The 14204-nt window shown below is 40.6% G+C and overlaps 1 protein-coding gene and 1 long non-coding RNA gene across 2 annotated transcripts; both read left to right on the forward strand.

Annotated features, from left to right (window-relative positions):
• Positions 1–433: 433 nt before the first annotated feature.
• On the forward strand, positions 434–1288 carry LOC310691485. Its single transcript, XR_014518514.1, has 2 exons — positions 434–697; positions 1070–1288. It is a non-coding gene; the product is annotated as an uncharacterized lncRNA (long non-coding RNA).
• Positions 1289–3317: 2029 nt separating this feature from the next.
• Positions 3318–12099, forward strand: LOC310691561 (vomeronasal type-2 receptor 26-like; the record flags this gene model as incomplete). Its single annotated transcript, XM_083471422.1, has 5 exons — positions 3318–3538; positions 4565–4856; positions 7977–8204; positions 9609–9735; positions 10846–12099. 5 exons carry the CDS (start codon positions 3318–3320, stop codon positions 11745–11747), a joined length of 1770 nt encoding a protein of 589 aa, XP_083327548.1. The 3' UTR covers positions 11748–12099.
• Between the last annotated feature and the right edge of the window lie 2105 nt (positions 12100–14204).

Below are 14204 nucleotides of genomic sequence, written 5' to 3' on the forward strand. Positions count from 1 at the left end.
AATAAAAGCTCCACCACTTATGTTTGGATTGTATAAAAACTACTTTATCACTTACTAACAGATATGTCCCATTTCCATATGTAATGATAGATGCAGTTCAGGTTATAGAAGAGCTAAAAAAGAAGGGAAGGCATTTTGCTGCTATGATTGCTTTCCAGGTCCAGAAGTAAAAGTTTCAAACGAAAAAGGTAAGGAATGTCATATGCAGATGTGTTCTATTTGACAGTTGCCACCTATTTAACAAATGGGTGTATTCTATTTTATAAATAGATTGACTACAATCTACCTGGCTCCCATCAGCGTTTTAAATACTTAAACTAATTGCTCTAACATTCACATGTGTAAAGGGTTAATGGAAAGAACAGTAGAACTCTGGGATGTCATCCACTCTGTGGCAGTTGTGGCAGTTAGTTCAACAGTCTTAACAGTTAGAGCAGCAGCTTTGTTCTGTTGTGCTGCTGTCTGCCTGAGAGTTAGTCAGTCTGTAAGAGTTTAATCTTTGTAAAATGTATTAGCAATTTAACTATCACCTACCTGCATTGAACATAATATTTTGCAACTGCAAGTTTGCTAAGTCAAAGTTACTTGTTCTTTAAACTTTAATCAGAGAGTGTCTTGTGCAGTTTTTATAGGAGGCAAAGAGATCAAATAAAATGGTCAAATGATCCAGGGCTCTCTTCCACATACTTCACATGAGGTAATGTGGGTGGCTGAAAGAATATCAGATAAATCCAAAGAGGATAAGAATACCAGTGCGTTGGATCAGTTAAAAAAAAAGACTCTGCAAGCTCCACCCCCAAAGACACAAATCAATAGACACAGAGGCCTCTGAAACCTTCAGCTGCTAGCAGGATTGTTTTTCATTTGTTTATATTTCTGGATTTGCTTGGAACCCACGAGAAAGAAGGCCCTTGATGCCATTGAGCTCAGATTATGCTCAATATGCAGAATTTCCTATTATTCTTACTGCAAAATTAACTTTTGATATTTCAAGTTCACTACCCTCATTCAGGAACAGAATGCCATACTTAAATACCATTTTATATCTATTTTTCATATTTGATTTCAGACATGGATGATTGTTTTCAGTGTGCAGAAGATCATTATCCAAACATTGGCCAAGATGGATGCCTCCCAAAATACATAACCTTCCTGACTTACAGCAAACCCCTGGGGATCATTTTGAACACATCTGCCGTTTTATTTTCTTTAATCATAACTTTGGTTCTTGGAATATTCATCAAGCACCAGGACACTCCCATAGTAAAAGCTAATGATTGGAACCTCACCTATGTTCTCCTGTCCTCTCTCATCCTCTCCTTTCTTTGGTACTTTTGGCAGTGTGGGCAGGTGCCAAAGTCCTGCTGGAAAATGAAGTCAGCATCCCCATAAAGCTTGTCTGTGGAAGAAAGCATGAAGTGCTCCAAAATCTCCTGGTAGATGGCTGTGTTGACCCTGGACTTAATGAAGCACAGTGGACCAACACCAGCTGATGACATGGCTCCTCAAATCAACACAGACTGTGCAAACTTCACACTGGACTTCAAGCATTTGCCATTGTGTGCCTCCCCATTCTACCTCTAGACCAGTGTTTCCCAACCGGTGTTCCGCGGCACACTACTGTGCCGTGAGACATTGGCTGGTGTGCCGTGGGAGGGAGGCGGGCGAGTCGGGCGGTGAGAGGCGGCGGCGGCGAGGATCCGCGTCGAGCCGGGGGCGGCTCCGCGGTGGTGGTGCCGAGCGGCAGGGCAGCGCGTGCAAAAGGGAGGAGCGCGAGACAGCGGAGGAGGAGGAGGCCGGCATGTCCGGGCAGCAGCAGCAACAACAGCAGCAGCAACTCCCGGCGACGGCTCCTCAAGCCCCGCCGCCGCCACCTCCTCCGCCCGCTATCGCCGCCACCACCACAACAGCCGCCGCCGCCTCAGTTGCCGCCGTCCCTCAGTCCCTCGCTCTGCTGCCTCCTCCCACCCCCAAAGCTTGGAGGTTCCCCGGCAAGGGGGAGGGAAAAAACTTTCACTTTCGTGCGTCCCTCCCGGCGTGACGCTGCGCGCTGACGTCACGGGGCGGGGCTTTAATGGTGGTGTGCCGCGAGATTTTTTTTCAGTAAACAGGTGTGCCGTTGCCCAAAAAGGTTTGGGAAACACTGCTCTAGACCCTGGGTCTTGGCTTTCCAAATGAGATGCAAAATCTTCTCTCATCAGAAAAGAGATTTGGGGAGCCATGCCATCAGCTGGTGTTGGTTCAATGCCCATGGGATTACTGTGCTTGATTGGCTTTGGCTGAGATAGGATAAATATGTTTTCTTTAAAATATTACACAGAAACTGTAATTCAAAGCAAGTGATTACCTCTCCTGTAATTATTCAGAATTACATCTTCTCCCCTTCCCTTTTCTGTGCCCACATGCAAATGATGAAACTAAGAATGGAGGGTCTTATTAATATGACTATGAACTATACATGGTTGTGTCTATAGATATACAGAGAATAATGAGTCTGGCTTTGAATCAGCTGTGTGAGTGACCATTCAAGTTAGTCTCTACAACTCACAGTCACTTGAATGATAGTAACAGAAGAGGTGAACTTGTGCCTACATGAATAATCCCTTGCAAGATGGTAGTGTTTAGGTTGCTCGTGCTCTTACTGCCACTGCAGGGGATGTGCAAGTTTCTTCCTCTTCCTCAGTGTTCCATCAGAGAACCTGTCCCTATTCTTCACAAATATTATCAGTCAGGAGATCTCATCATTGCTGGCATTATTTCACAGGTCTATATATTTTCAGATACCCTAACCTTTGAAAAACACCCATCTCAGGAATTTTCAGATGGCCATATGTAAGTAGGTGATCCCCCCTCTCCCCCCCCCCCGGGAGGGGAATAGTAGTATTCTGTAAATAAATTTACAGCCATCCCAGCCAGTGTGTTTGAATAAAAGAAGGGACCTAGCACCTATCTCTCCCATTTAAGAAAAGACTTGGCTGAGATGTGATGAACATGTTTTTGATATATTATTACAGAGAATCTGTAACTCAGAGCAAGTGATTACGTCTGTAATTACCAAATTATTCAAAATTACATCTTCTTCCCTTCCCTAGGGACCTCCTTTGTCCACATGCAGAATGATAAAAATGAGACTAGAGTGTCTAATGAATAACTTTGAAATATACAGAGTTCAGTCTACAGACATACAGAGACTCATCAGTCTGGCTTTGAATCAGCTGAGTGAGTGACCATACAAGTTCGGCTTTGCTGCTCAGGATCACTGGAATGGCAGTAACAGATGAGGTGAACTTGTGCCTAAATGAATAATCCCTTTCAAGATGGTAGTGTTTCGGTTGCTGGTGCTCTTACTGTTGGTGCAGGGGATGTGCACGTTTCTGCATATTTCTCAATGTTCCATCAGAGAACCTGTCCCTATTCTTCACAAATATTATCAATCAGGAGATCTCATCATTGCTGGCATTATTTCTCAGATCTACATATTTTCAGATACCCTATCCTTTGAAAAACACCGATCTCAGGAATTTTCAGATGACCATATGTAAGTAGCTGAATTTAGAAAACAAACAAATATATTATACCCCCCCAAAATTTATAACATACCCAGGCTGCCTGTTGGACTTCACTTGGATTTAGCTCTAGTGGTCTGACAAATAATTTGACCCTCATTTCCTTACATCCACCGCATTTGATCTTACATTTATACAAGCAGGAATCTGATATCTAAACCCATCCTCTGAAAGTTATGTAAACTCAATATGGCAATAAACAGTGTATTAGGCAAGATAATATTTGTGTTCTCTCTCCATTTCACTTTGGGAGATTTGACAGAACTCCTGGAACTGATTTAAATTGGGGTATTGTAAACAGATCGTTAAGCTTTCCTACTCAATTTGGTAGGAAAAAGTGGAGGTATAATGCATCTTGAAAAATTTAATGTATTTCCTAGTGCAGAGCAGCTAACGCATAAGCCAAGTTCAACTATTATTTTCTTAGCCCTCCCCCTTCACTAAAGCCTAAGTAGTTGTAGCAGTGGATAAAAAAGCACGTTCACTGTTGGGTATAGTAATCCTTTAAAGAATAGAGGAGGAGTCATTTTTCTGCTTATAGGAATTCTTGCTTGCACACATACTAACCTGATCAAGTCAGTGGAAATGTGGGGAGAAGGTCTGTGCACATCTGCTTGTGTGTGTGTTCATGCATATCAAAGAGAAAAATAACTACCAAACTTTTAGAAGACATCTGAAGGCAGCCCTGTTTAGGGAAGCTTTTAATGTTTAATAGGTTATTGTATTTTAGTGTTTTGCTGGAAGCCGCCCAGAGTGGCTGGGGAAACCCAACCAGAAGGTCAGGGTATAAATTATAAATTAGTATTATTATTATTATTATTATTAGGTGACCACATATACTACTGATTCACATACTGTTTTATAATCTAGTCTTCTTTTACACACCTGGGAAATGTGAGATTACAAACTATTTTTGAATTGGATACTGCACTGAAAAGAAGTCAATGTTATGATCTGAAGCAGATGAACTGTAATGTGGCATGTAACTCTCAATACAGGGTGCTGACTCACCTCTACCAGCACATCCTGGCCTTGGCATTTGCTGTAAAGGAGATCAATGAAAATCCCCAGATCTTGCCCAACGTCACCCTGGGCTTCCACATTTATAACAGCCATTTCAGTGCAAGCTGGACCTATGAAGCCTCAATAGAGCTTCTCTCAAGAAGGGCCAAGGTCATCCCGAATTATAAATGTGATGCTGAGAGCACTCCAATAGCAGTCATTGGGGGACCTAACTCTAATGTCTGTCTTCATATGGCACCCATCCTGTCTACCTACAAGATACCACAAGTAAGATGCAAATTCATTCACACCTGAATTTCACCGAATTCACGCTTTCAGAAGCAATACATGAAATCAAATGCAGCCATTCTCCAAAATTCACACTTCCCCGAATTGTGCAAAGAATGTATCCTGTCAAACAATGTGTCAAAAATGCATAGAGGAAGCTAAACTGTGCATAAAAATGCACGTTAGTAAAAATAACATTAAAATGCAATGTATTAGTGAAATTGCTTTGCAAAAATGTGCATGTAAGGGAAAATAGTATATAAGATTTGTATTTATGAATTTTCATGAGGCTTTTTTAAAAAAGCTAATTGATGTGGTTGCATGGAGAATTAAACATAAGATTTAAAAATACCAAACTGGGATTAAATATTGACAGATCTATCCATCGCTGACACATGAATACACAGAGAGAGCAATAAAGGAGGAGTTGTAAGGATGGTGCATCAGATTCAGCCAAAGCCCAAATCTTGAACTTAATTTGGCCAATTTGGGTGGAATGAGATGAGTTAGGTAGAGACAGTCCCAAATTCAGTCTGGCCCCCAGGAGTGCTCTTAGGATGTCGGGGACAGGGTCTTGGGTCGGAAGATTTGTCAGCTGTACCAAACAGTGGACTGAAACACACAATCAGATGGAGCAGTAGAATCCCCTAGGCAGAGCATCTGGTGAGCTGAGGTTTCAATCCTGCTGCTTGCAAGGGTCTGCTTCCTTGGAGTATTCTTTGCAGGGAATGCACAGGGAAAGTAGACCCCGGCAAGTAAGCAGAGAATTCAATCTTGCAATCTGTAGGATCTGCCTCACCAGTATAGTCCCTGCCAAAAATGAACAGTAGAAGGTGACCCTGGCAGGACTGTATCCTCCACTCATCATTGGAGAATTCACTCATGCAGCAGCTATTTCCAATTTTTTTTAATCACTGTGAGTTTGCATTGTTATGCTGAGTGTAATATTTTTTTAAAAAAAATTGTAATAATGCTGTCACTATTGTGAGCAGCTTCAAGATAAAATTTGTTGTTTGAACACAAAATGTAAAATGAGCTGCTCTCCGCAGTCTCATAGTAGTGGGTCATACATATCTTTGTGTGGCATTGCCTCTCACTGATAGAAGCAATTGGCTTTCATTCACATTAATCCCCCTTATATAAACATTGAAGGATGGATTGGGTTTCCAATGATGTTTGGACAAAATGGCAAGCCTCTCACTAAAAATTCACACACACAACACAAATACACAAAAGCAACTTTTTAAAATTGAAAATCACTTTCCTCCCTTACTTCTTTTTTTAAAAATCCTTAGCTTATATATGGTTCTTCCCCAGTCATGAATAAACAATCTCAAGGAGTATTCTTCCACCAGATGTTTCCAAATGGAGACCATCAATATAGAGGAATCATCAAGATACTGCTGCATTTCCAGTGGACATGGATTGGAGTGGTTTCTCAAGATGGGGAAAATACAGAAGGGTTTATAGAGAATGTACTCCCAATGTTTTCCCAGAGTGGCATCTGCTTTGACTTCATAGAAAAATTCCCCAAACAAACAACATCCAGTGGTATCACTGACATGGTGGGGGAGGGCTTTCACTGTGTCAGTGTTATTATGGGAAGCACTACAAATGTTGTGGTTGTACATGGAGAAATTCAGGCCATGATGGCATTGAAAATGGTGCCCCAAGTTGTACAATTTGAAAATATACCAATGAGGACCAAGGGCAAAGTCTGGTTCCTGACAGCCCAGATGGATATCACATCATTTCCATTTCAAAGAAATTGGGACATAAGTTTCTTTCATGGTTCTCTTTCCCTTGCAATTCACTCAGTGAATCTCTTAGCTTTCCAGAAGTTCCTTCAGATCAAGAACCCAAGCACAGAAAAAGAAGATGGTTTTATCAAGGACTTCTGGGAAGAGTCATTTAACTGTTCATTCCCCAGTTCTGTGGCATATAATATAGGTGGGCAAATTTGCACTGGGGAGAAGAAGATGGAGGCACTTCCCATGTCTGTTTTTGAAATGAAAATGACTGCTCATAGCTATACCATCTACAATGCAGTCTATGCAGTGGCACATGCTTTGCACACCATGGTTTCATCACAATTCAAGCTCAGTAGAATGGCGGAGGGTGTAAGATGGGAGCTTCCAAATTCACAACCGTGGCAGGTAATGTCCGGAAGATACCTCCATATATTTTTTTTTGGGGGGGAGGATGGGCAACCTTTCTTAAACTTCCATGAGATTAAGAAGAAAATTATTCTCAGAGAAAAACTTTACAATACATCTAGCCTATGGTTTTCTCCGAATTCAAGCTCAGGGGAATGACTGATGGAGTAAGATGGGAACTTCCAATTCAACAACTGTGGTAGGTAATGTCCCGATCAGATGAAAGCTGAAGATACCTATGTATCTTTTGCTGAAAAAATGATGGGCAAGCTTTATCAACCTTCCATGAGATTAACAAGAAAGTTAATCTCAGACAAAACCTTTACCATACTTCAAGCCTTTAATTTCCCTCTGCAGCAGAGATTAACAGAACTCCTCTTAGTTTGTAAAATAATTTCTTTCCACCCCCCGCAATCAAGGTAGCAGGTTCAGCTGTGCATCTTTTTTGTGGAGGGAGTTCCAAAACATTGTGCTGCTCTGATATTTTGTCCAGTATGTAATTCAACCATTCCTTGCGGAGGATCGGAGAAGATGGTGGCATCATTTATTTGATTAAAACTTTGGTTAGTTTTAAGTTCATCTGTTCTTTGGTGGAGATGAACATTGGCAGTCGCGATCCCTCACTCCACAATAGATACATCCATACCACAGACTTAAACCATGGAGACTGTGGTCTTTTAAAGATAGTAGAGGTCTCTTGATAAAGAAATCTTAACGTCTCTTGATAAGCCTACAATGAGGAAAGTTCTTTAGTGTAACACAAAACAGTAGAAGTTAAAGTAGTGGTGCAGATGTGGCCAATATTCCATGTTTTGGGATTTTAAGTGACCTTTTGCTATTTCTAACATTAGCTTGCACAAAGATTTCATGGGATCATAATCCTGAGCCTTGGATGTATTTTCACTGTGTTGTATGATACTATAATAAGAGCATTTATATGTTCTTTCTTATTTTTATTATTTAGCTCCATCACATTCTCAGAAGTATTTCGTTTAACAACAGTGCAGGAGAAAAGGTGCGCTTTGATGAAAATGGCAAATTAATTGCTTACTTTGACATTATAAACTGGCTCATGTTTCCAAATCAGTCCTTTCTTAGAGTCAAAGCTGGGAAGGTAGACTCTCTGGGTACCCAGGAAAAATCGTTCACCATTCATGAGGATGCCATTGTATGGCCCAAACAATTTAACCAGGTGGGTTCTCTGCACTTTTCAGGGTTCGTTCCATCACCTGCCCCATGGTCAGGAAGAAGATAGTTCAAATCTGTGCAATGGGGTCGGCTCCTGCTGTTCTGTCCCAGCTTCTGCCAACCTAGCAGTTCAAAAGCATTCTAGTGCAAGTAGATAAATAGCTACCACTGTGGCTGGAAGGTAAATGGTGTTTCCATGCGCTCTGGCTTCTATCATGGTGTTCTGTTGCGCCAGAAGCAGTTTAGTCATGTGGTCAAAGCTGTCTGTGGATAAACGCCGACTCTCTTGGCCTGAAGCGAGATGAGCATTGCACCCCATAGTCACCTTGACTGGACTTAACCATCCAGGAGTCATTTACCTTTACCTTTTTACCTACACACAGAGAGAGAGAGAGGGGGGGGGGAGTGGAAGAGAGAAGAGAGAGATAGAACTCACTACTTACACACATCACACATTTAACTTGTGGGTATTCAGCTTTATGTGCCTGGCAAAATTAATAAAAATAAATAAATAAAAGGGGGTGGAAGTCGGGTGGGGGGGGGAGAGACTTTGGCCATCACACCCACCATTGAATCCAATGTGTCCTGATTATATGCAACTTTAGCTTTAGCTTTAAACCCCTAATAAGCTGAGTGTTGGCTGTAGAAGTATAAATGGAACAGGTGACGACACACTTCTTACAATGGACATTTACTTTTGTTTTGAATTTGATTAAAATAATTATTTTAAGTGTTTGTGTTGCGCAGTTGCTGTTTTGTGTTGTTAACCATTTTTTGACCTTTTACTGAAAGGTGGTAAATAAATTTATCAATAAAGAAATAATATATGCCAGGCCTCAATAATCTAATAAATAAAAAAATAATGTATTTATTTATGAGGTTATTGAGGCCCTACAAATCTGAAGGCCTGTCTCTTTCCATAAGTACTCTTTTCGGTATAAAGATAAGCAAAAGGTCCCTCTTGGTACTTCTGCCACCCTAAGAAACCTGGGGGATGGCATTCTGGGAATTGATGCTCTCTGTGACAGTTCCCAAAATATGTCCTCTTCTCCACAGGGGCATGTCAAACATCCTCATTTTATAGTTACTATTGAATGGTGAAGATGCAATTAATGACAATTAATACCACCACTTTTGTTTGATGTACATTCCTTTGGTTTGTTTTAAAATGTGTTATAGATTTTAATGACTATTTATTATTTGATTTAATGACATATATATGGCTATATTTATGTAGCTCACTGGTTTGGTGGCCTTTGATCTAAAAAGTGTTTTATAAATAAACCATACCATAATGTGAGCCAAGGACTCAAGTCATGATGGAGGTTCTAAAAGTCCACTGCATTCACAATACTCTCTAATGTTCATGATATTACCTAAAACATTATGTTCTAATATTTATGGACAGACCTCGCCCATTTCTATATGTAATGATCATTGCGGTTCAGGTTATAGTAGGACCAAGAAGGAAGGGAAACCGTTTTGTTGCTATGATTGCATTCCATGTCCAGAAGGAAAGATCTCTAACCAGAAAGGTAAGAAAAGTTTTAAAATGTTATATAGAGATGTATGTATGCTACCTATTTCAAACATGATTTTAACCCTCCCTAGGGTATACAAACCTTCAAGAAGGTCACTCTGGGCTGCTAATGAGTCTTGTATTTTCTTTAATCTGTATATGCTCTCAGCTCAGCTAAAGCCTTACCAAACACTGGTCTGCTTAAACCATGAGCCAGTACTTTCTTGTCAAAAACTTTCCTCTATTCACCTTCATCATGCACAGAGATTCACCCTTAAAATAAGCTGCAGTTAAGAAAGGGTAGAACCACCAATTTTAGTCTCTAATCAAAATAGGGATGTCCTATTCCATAATAGTAATAACAATAACTTTACTATTTATGCCCCATCCATCTGTCTCGGTTGCCACTCTGTGCAGCTTCCAATATATATAAAACATAATAAAATATTAGACATTTAAAAAAATCTTCCCTATTTAGGGCTGCCTTCAGAAGGCTCGGGTGTCGGATAACTCCATACCCTTCAACATTACTCTGAAGTAAAAAGGGACATCCCACCATACCCTCCAACATTTTTCCTATGAAAATAGGGACATCCTAAGGAAAGGTGGGACATTCAGAGATCAAATCAGAAACTGATACAGCTTCAGTAAAGCGGGGAAATCCCTGGAAAATACATACACTTGGAGGGTTGGTAGTCTGCTGAGATTTAATTGCATTCCACCAAAATATTGAAGTAGTTTATGAAATGTGCAGCTATCTGCATTATTTCCACAAATATGACACTGAAAGAGAGATGTGAGGGGGAAATGTAGACTAGTCTACATGGGCCAACAGATACTTGCCTTGTGCGAAGGAATAACAGAACAAAAGAGACAAGCAAAGACCACATCACGGCCTGGTTCAGTTGGCTAAAGACAGGGCTAACTGAAGAAACAAACATCTGATGTCTGGTGCTGCTTCAAGGGGCTGGTAGTTTTGCTTTGTGATCTGCTGTGTTTTCTAAATGTTGTTGACTGCTTTGATGAGTCGAGTAAAGAAGTGGGATATAAAACAAAAAAAGGCTTTCCCCTTACCACCACTAGACTCTAAAAGTCTTCAGTAAACATGTTTTTGTTTTATTTTCAGACATGGATGACTGTTTTCAATGTCCAGAAGATCAGTACCCAAACATTGGCCAGGATATATGTCTTCCAAAAGATATTAGCTTCCTGTCTTATGATGAACCTCTGGGAATCAGTTTGGTCACTTTTGCTCTTTTATTGACTTTCATTACAGGTTTTGTGCTTAGGATCTTCATCAAACACAAAGACACTCCCATAGTCAAAGCCAACAATCGGACCCTCACCTATGTTCTCCTCATAGCCCTCATTCTCTCCTTCCTTTGTCCTTTGCTATTCATTGGCCAGCCCACAAAAATAACCTGTCTCCTTCGACAAACTGCTTTTGGAGTCATCTTCTCAGTAGCAGTGTCTTGCATCTTAGCAAAAACAACTATAGTGGTTCTAGCTTTCATGGCTACCAAGCCAGGCTCCAGAATGAGGAGATGGGTGGGGGAAAATCTGGCCATCTCCATTGTTCTTTTCAGTTTCCTCATTCAAATGATGATTTGTAGTGCCTGGCTGATAGTTGCTCCCCCACTCCCTGATTTAGACAAGCACTCAATGACTAAAGAAATTGTACTGCAATGTAATGAAGGATCAGTCACCATGTTCTACTGTGTCCTAGGCTTCATGGGAATGCTGGCCCTTGTCAGTTTCACTGTGGCTTTCCTAGCTAGGAAGTTACCAGACAGTTTTAATGAAGCCAAGTTCATCACTTTCAGCATGTTGGTCTTTTGCAGTGTGTGGCTGTCCTTTGTTCCTACCTACCTGAGTACCAAGGGAAAGTACATGGTGGCTGTGGAGATCTTTTCTATTTTGGCCTCTAGTTTTGGATTACTGGGCTGCATCTTCTTCCCCAAATGTTATATTGTTTTGGTGAAGCCCGAGTTAAACAGCAGGGGAAAGCTTATTATAAGAAAGAATTAAAGCATGAACAAGTCTATTTCACAAAACTGTTCCCCAAAGCCAACAGAGGAGCCCATGTAGCTCTTCTCCCTGGACTTTCCCCTGACAAAGTACTCTGATTAAGGGAAGCAGTGGTTCATGTATCCTAGACTCATAGAGCTGGAAGGGACCCTAATTCCAAGATCCTGACTACACATTTTAGAAACTCCATGGGTTACAAGGTCTTCTTTAATGAGGTTCTAACTTCTAACTTCATCAATACACCACTGATCCCTTATTAACTAATGAAAGGGAAATTAAAATTACATTTCTGAATATGTGACAAAAACATTTTTTTCAGCAATTCCAGCGGGATTCCTTAGCATTGAATGATTAACTATGGGCTATAATTGAATGATTAACTATGATGATTAACAGGGCTATAATTTGAGCTTCTGTTTCTCAAAAACCCCTGTGGACTTATAGGTACAGTGGCCACTGGCAAACCTAATGCAACGTATACTAAAATTAATTAGAATTAAACAGACTTGTGATCCACAAGTCACATTTTAGATACTCCCAGATTGTGTCTTCTCAAGAAAATAAACTACCATTTAAATGAGACCATATTTATCTTGGAGAAGATAAAACGTTTTTTCTGCGTAGAACAAACAGTTGCCTTTGTATTGAGAATGGTGGTTTTAGTCGTCTTGCTGCTGCAACTGTTTTCTTACAAAGTATGTCAGGCTCACCTAGCAAAATGCAGGCTCCAAGGTCCACACCGTCCACTTCACACATATCATCAGCCAGGAGAGTTCCTCATTGGTGGCATTGTTTACCATGGTGGCATCATGTCTTCTCCAGCAACATTCACTGAGGAACCCCCACCAGCGCTGCCTGAAAAGCTTGTGTAAGAACTAAGCCACTCATTTATTACAGTACAGGAATGATCAAACCTAGAGTTGCAGTCTCAGAATAATGACTGAGGCTGCAAACCTCTACCCATTGACCTAGGGATAACCACTTTTGATTTCAGTGGGACATATGCTGATGTAAAAATACATAGGAATGTCTTCTGAATTAAGAGAATAGTCTTGAAGCTCCCATTTCTCGATAGGGAAATGGATACAGCTGTATTGAAATGTATATATATTTGTATGTCTGGGATAGCCCTTTTGAACAGCCTTGGTTTTGATAGACTTGGTTTGAACACACGTGTTAGTAAGAATGAATTTAAAAAAGCAGCAACACCTGTACTGAACCTGAATGCTCATATCGTTTCATTTTCTGACTCAGGCTAAAGTTTGTTTCACATTGAAGGTATATATTATGAAGAATAGAATTCTGTGAATTACAACCACTGTCACTTCCTCATGAATAAGAAAGGTGTCTAACAGGAGAGAGCTCAGAAACTTTCTAAATGTCAGGGAAAGTCCTAGATGTGTCAGAGAAAGAGCTCAGGGGTTCCACGTTTCCTATGGGCACCACATTAGCAACCCCTGGTCTAGATATCATTGGCCTTAAGATTGGAGAACTGGGACAAAATGAGCAAAATGAATTTCAATAGGGACAAATGTCAGTTTCTGCACTTAGGCAGGAAATACCAGCTGCACAAATCTAAAATGGGGAACACCTGGCATGCCAATATAACATGTGAAAAGGATCAAGGAGTCTGCATCAACAGAAGTATAGTGCCCCAATCAAAAGAAATCATACAGCAGCTCTCTTTTGCCTTGCTCAGACCTCACCTGGCGAATTGTGTTCAGTTGTGATAGCCATTTTCAAGTATCTCAAGGGCTGTCACCTAGAAGACAGAGCAAGCTTGTGTTCTCTTGCTCCAGAGGGTAGAACCCAACCCAATGTATTCAAGTTGCAAGAAAAGAGATTCTGTGCAAACATCAAGAAAAACTAGCTTGTTATAAGAACTGTTCAGCAATACACTGGACTGGGAGTTAACTCCACTGAACTCGACATGATTAACTACTGTGTTGATATGTAAAAGGATATATCAGTTCCTTCTATTTGCAACTCTCATTCTAGGGTGGTGCCTAAGGTTTACCAGCACATCGTGTCCTTGGCATTTGCAGTCAAGGAGATCAACGAAGACCCTCACATCCTACCCAATATCACCTTGGGCTTTCACTTATATGACAGCTATTCCAATGCAAGGAGCACATATCTTGCCACACTGGTACTTTTATCCATGGAAGAGAAATTTGTTCCTAATTATATATGTGATGTTGAAAATAATCTGGCAGGGGTCATTGGGGGACTTGATTCTGAAATCTCCTTTTATGTGGCAACAGTTTTGGATATCTATAAGATTCCACAGGTAGGACACCTACGTACAATACCTCTATCAGCTTACACAAAGAAAGAGGCTGAATTCACAGCAACATTTCAGGGTGATGATAAAATGGGGAGCAGAACCATGTACACCACCTTCCGAGCATTGATAAATAATAAAGGAGATACAGAGTTAAAATAAAATAAAGTAAT

Source organism: Podarcis liolepis (assembly GCF_965112155.1).
Source record: "Podarcis liolepis genome assembly, chromosome: 13".
NCBI classification, from domain to species: domain Eukaryota; kingdom Metazoa; phylum Chordata; class Lepidosauria; order Squamata; family Lacertidae; genus Podarcis; species Podarcis liolepis.